This window comes from Lygodium microphyllum, chromosome 25 (genome assembly GCF_053477565.2).
Source record: "Lygodium microphyllum isolate KBCC chromosome 25, Lygodium_microphyllum_v1.1.10, whole genome shotgun sequence".
Classification (NCBI taxonomy): Eukaryota; Viridiplantae; Streptophyta; class Polypodiopsida; order Schizaeales; family Lygodiaceae; genus Lygodium; species Lygodium microphyllum.
Window position 1 is genome coordinate 26,328,656 of NC_141159.1, and position 5,252 is coordinate 26,333,907.

Consider the following 5,252-nt stretch of genomic DNA (forward strand, 5'->3'; position numbering starts at 1 on the left):
TTAAGCACTTTCTTCTTGAGCAAAGGAGTAGACATATAATGTTCTAAGGTTACAATGTCCATGTTCCTTAGAGTATCCTTGGTAGAGTCATATTCTTTTGGAAGGCTTACTATAAGCATAGCAACCACATCCCTTTTTGAAATTTGTGTGTCTTTGTATATTGAGTCACAATACTTCTCCTTTTTTTAATGCACTATGTAAGTGAAAATGATAGAATTCTATCTTTAAATGAAAATCTTGGTTTCTAACTATTGATATCAAGATTAGATTGGATAGAAATTTAGAACCCTAGGTACAACTAAATAGGGTGATGGTGTCGAAAGTTTAAACACATGTGGGTAGGTCAAAGGATAGCTCATGATGGCTTTAGATATGTGTCATGTTCTAGATTAACACATTCTAGTTGTGTTATGTTTTTTGTTTGGACTAAGGTTTTCAACATTTCAACAATTGCTACTAAGGGTATAGAAAATGAACACACACACACACACACACACACACACACGCACACGCACACGCACACACGCACGCACGCACGCACGCACACGCACACGCACACGCACACACACACCCACTCACTCACTCACACAAAATACACATGGATAACTTAAGGTTGCATACACATGTTGGTAGAAAGGCATATAGTAAAAATTTTGTATGAGTGTTGCTTACGCTATTTGTGGCGTTATGCTTTAAAGGATTATAGGCATTAACCTATAGTGTATGCATAGTGTAGAACTCCCAAAGGAAATACTTTGTTATGACTTATGAGTGTCTATACATACACATTACAAATGTCTTTAGATTATCACATGTAGGTGGTGTTTGGATGATTTTTTAAAACACTTCCTCAAGATGAAGAGGCATGTTTTTGATACTTAACTGTCTTAACATGTCTATAATCCATGATGTGTACTTAAAAGGGGGGCAAAATGTTGGGCCTAGGCAATCAAAGGTTTTTGCCATTGTTGTTTAATAAGTGAATTAGAGAGCATGCTTGGTCATTTTTTGTTAGCACTCATATTACTAGGTCTATTTTCTTGATTTCCTAGATTTTGAACATCTTAGTGGAACTCTAATAATTGCATTGTACAGGACAAGGAGAACACATAATAGCTTGCCTACTTGTATTATGAAGGTGATAAATTTTTGATCTTTCTGGGTGATGTTAGAATGTAAAAGTTCCATGAAGCTTGGGTGCTTAACACTAAGCATGTTTGGACCTCATTAAAAATGGAATCCAAAGTGTGCTTTTCCAAAATTCTTGTAAGCTGAGATGATTAAGGGCTCACAAAGTGTTGTCAATAATAGTTGAGGTGTGAAAACTACACGATGTGCATGCTGGATGTTCGAAGACAGTTGGTCATCCGTCTTTTGAACAAGTGCTCATTTTCACACGCAATTGCTCACCCATACTTGGAAAGAATGCTTATCTGCTACGTGCTTAAACTTCTAAAGAGCTGTGCTTACCCAATCTCTGAGCAAGTGCTCATTGTTATATTCACTTGTTCATGGCAAGTGCTCATGGTTACATGCTTTAAACTTATGAAGAGCTTCAATCAAGTATGACTGTAGGCTGTTCAAGAATTGATTTTGCGGGCATCTCCCAAGAAAGCTTGTACCTAAAGAAACGCATTTTTGTGTGGTGCTTCTCTTTGTCAAGCCCCATTAACACATTGCTTGTCCTTAATAAATGCAATAAAATTAACCACTATCGGGGAAGTGCACATTCGCCCACTTGAACGTGTGGAGTTCCCTCTCATCCCTCGAGCCACAACCTCAGTTCCTCCTCTTCTTCCTTCTGATTGGGTCCCTTCGTGTTGGTGATCAGGAGAAATACAGACCCATCAGGTAAAAAACAGTGGATGATAAGCAGATGCAAATTGGGTCAAAGCTTGCAGGTAGAGATTGGTGATGTCACTTCCGTGTCTTCCACTGTTGGTGGCAACACAAGTTTTACAGGAATTGCAGAGACTTGACCTGTAGCATACATGCCACTGCCATGCCAGGTCTTTTCTGTTCCTCTCTTCTGCAGATTCTTAATTTTGAAGAAAGGGAATTTGCGATTTTCAGTGGCTGATACAAGCAGGTGGCAGTTGGGTCAGAGCTTTTAGATAGAAATCGGTGATGTCACTTCCATATCTTCCACTGTGGGTGGCAACACAAATTTTGCAGGAATTGCAGAGACTTAACTTCTCGCATGCATGTCAATGCCATGCCCAGGTTTTTCCTGTTGCTTTTTCCTGCAGCTTCTTAATTTTGAAGGAGGAGATTTGGGGTTTTCTGTAGTGGTTTCTTGGAATCCACCTGATACACAGGTCAAGTCTCTTACGTGTAGCAGACTTGATGGAATAGATTGGCACCATTCCAGCGGGTGAGCAATCCGGAAACTAGATAACAGTTTCTCTGCAACTTTCACAGAGCGATGCTGCACAAGCTGCATGCACATCTGCCATGCTGGGTTAAGTATCAGGATTGGATATGGTATGCTGAAACAAATCAACATATTTGGCTGCATGTGATACAAGTATCAGAATTGCTGTAGATATATGCTTTTCTGAACAAATTAAGGTATCAGGTTATTACAAGCATGCTCTCAGTGAGCCAAACAGAAGCTAGTGTGGTTGGATGGGAGGCTGAATTGCCGGCTCCAGAGGAGCTGATGCCCCTCACCCAAACCTTGATACCACCCAACTTGGCCTCTGCCTTCAGTATTGAACTAGAACCTCCTTCTAGTGCATCAGAAATTCGGCTTGCATCAGAGCTAGCATTGCAGGCCCTTTGCCTCCAAGGGACCTCATCTTGTTCCTTGGACGATGCTCGTCCCATCTCACAGGTGCATGATCATAGCATGCCTGCAAGTCAGAGTCTTATCCCTGATAGGCAGCGAGCAGAAAACATGGAAACCCAAGGAAGTCTCTTGGACTATGCAAAGGACTTGGACCTTGAAGGAGGGACTCGGAATCAAATAACCAGCGTGCAGATTACTGGCTCCACTGGCAAAGATGATGCTACTGCTGCCACCAATGGTTCTCCATTTGTTTCTTTAGAAAAAAGAGCAGATACTGTACATGGAAGTGGGATCGGCGGGACAGATAGCAGTGAATATGGAGTTGGGAAGAGGTCCAAAAAGAGGCTGGATGCTGAGTTTGAGGATGTGGATTCAGGTGTGGGGGTAGAGAATTCAAATGAAGAACCTGCAGCTAGAACTTTGAAGCGCCCTCGACTGGTCTGGACCCCTCAACTGCACAAACGGTTTGTGGAGGCTGTTGCTCATCTTGGCATTAAGAATGCAGTGCCAAAGACCATCATGCAGTTGATGAGTGTAGAAGGTTTGACCAGAGAAAATGTTGCTAGCCATCTTCAAAAGTACCGACTGTACCTCAAACGAGTGCAGGGTCTTTCTATCGAGGGCCCTTCTGTTTCTGATCAGCTGTTTGCTTCCACACCAGTGCCACCAAGCCTTGCAGCATCTGCACATTTCTTATCCAATCATGGGGAAGATATTCTTCCTCTTTTGATGCCCATGCCAATGGTCAGTGGAATGAGTCACGGGCATGTAGTTGGGCCATTAGGCTCTGCTGCACCATATGCAAGCTTTGACCATCATGTGTACAATGCTTTTGGCAAAATTTCTCCTCCTCAAAGATTACTGCCGACACATGGTGAGTATGCTGTTATACACCAACAACGGCCAGGTTCTCCTCAAAGACGTGTGCTTCCACTTTTTCCTGCTAATGGCCATTGATGCACAGGAAGTGTTGATCCAACTGCAGGACTTACGACATATTTCGAATCTCATCCCATAATTATATATAACAAATATATAAATGCAAATTTGAAAATTTCAGTTTTCAGGGTTTCTGGTAGAATGTGTTCAGGACGGTAACCGATGTGACTAAATGGATGGATTGGCTGAAGATATATATCAAGTAACCATAAGTGCCATCTTGGCGTTTCAAGTGACATCATGGGTTCTTGCAAAACTTTATTCATACTCTGCAGATGGTGAGTTTGCAGTCGAAAGGCAAGAAAGCCCAGGGCCTCCCCACAGATGCCTCCTTATAGTGTTTCTTGCCAATAGCCATTGATGCTATGCTCATTCAACTGTAAAATTTGTGACATTAGTATTTAGTTTTCTGGTAGAATTTGCTCAGGATGATGAGTGACATGAAAAAATAGCTGGTTTGGCGAAAGATCTAATTTAAGAAACAGCACAACTTGTTTGGCCTCATTGACTGACCTCATGGAGTGTATTGACATGCTGAGACTTCCTATACATACAACAGGTACTATATTTCCAATTGCACCCTGATGAATCTGGTACAGAGTATGGTTTTGCATGTAGATCCTGATAAAACCTCAAAATTTTATTCCAAAACTTTTGGCATAAAAGGGAAAACTTTTACGGTACTTTTTTTCATAACATTTTTGTCTTTATCTGAAAATAGTTGTGGGTACAATCAGCTTGCCCTGTGCAATGAGCTAACTTTTCAATGGCACTGTGAGCTGTACATATTCACTTGAAAATTTGATGGTTGTCTATGTGCTATTTCCATAAGCATATGTTGCAGGTCCAAGGGTTCTGTTCTGTATTTCCATATTTATGAAATAGAAGGCCACCATCCTTTCTGGACATCTACTTTTGAGAGGGGCGATGATCTCTATTGTTTGTTTTGCGTGATGACATTTGTGGGTTCTGTACAGAATCTCATCAGTTGTCAGCTTAGTTGGTAATGAACAGGATAAGAAGTTCAATCTTGGGCTGGTTCCTTTACAGGAACTTCTGCAAATCATGCTGGCAAGCAAGAGCTCTGCCACACTCCATGTTAGAAAGGAAGATAGGATCAAAACTCTGACTACTGCACTGTAAAGAGGCATTTTACTGCTTTTTCATTTAATACATAATGATCATGGATATGCAATGTCAGTGGGTGGCATGATTAGCAATACGAGGGGGATACATTCTGTGAACTTGCTTAACAAAATATGCTTATGTATATTTTTGAAGCACAGTGGTAATGTAGTCTTAAACCATATCTCTCAAGACATGGCAAAGGTGTTTCAAGCAAACAAACAGAGGAGGATCAAATTATATTGTTTCTTATGTTTAGTGGAAAACTTCCTTTTCGATTTTTGCAACTGCATAGGACAGAAGTGGGTTTTTGCCTTAATTCATGTTGTATCTTGTCCAGTTTCAAAGTAAAGTGATTTATTTGATGACAGGATGATAATTTGCTTTGTTGACCCGC

General features: G+C 41.0%; 1 protein-coding gene across 1 annotated transcript; it reads left to right on the forward strand.

Moving 5' to 3' along the window:
- The first annotated feature begins 1,658 nt into the window (after window positions 1-1,658).
- Window positions 1,659-5,011, forward strand: LOC148013995 (uncharacterized). The gene is made up of 2 exons (XM_087666909.1): window positions 1,659-2,484; window positions 2,579-5,011. The coding sequence occupies exons 1-2, from the start codon at window positions 2,482-2,484 to the stop codon at window positions 3,746-3,748; spliced, it is 1,173 nt and encodes a 390-aa protein (XP_087523035.1). The 5' UTR covers window positions 1,659-2,481; the 3' UTR covers window positions 3,749-5,011.
- Window positions 5,012-5,252: the final 241 nt, after the last annotated feature.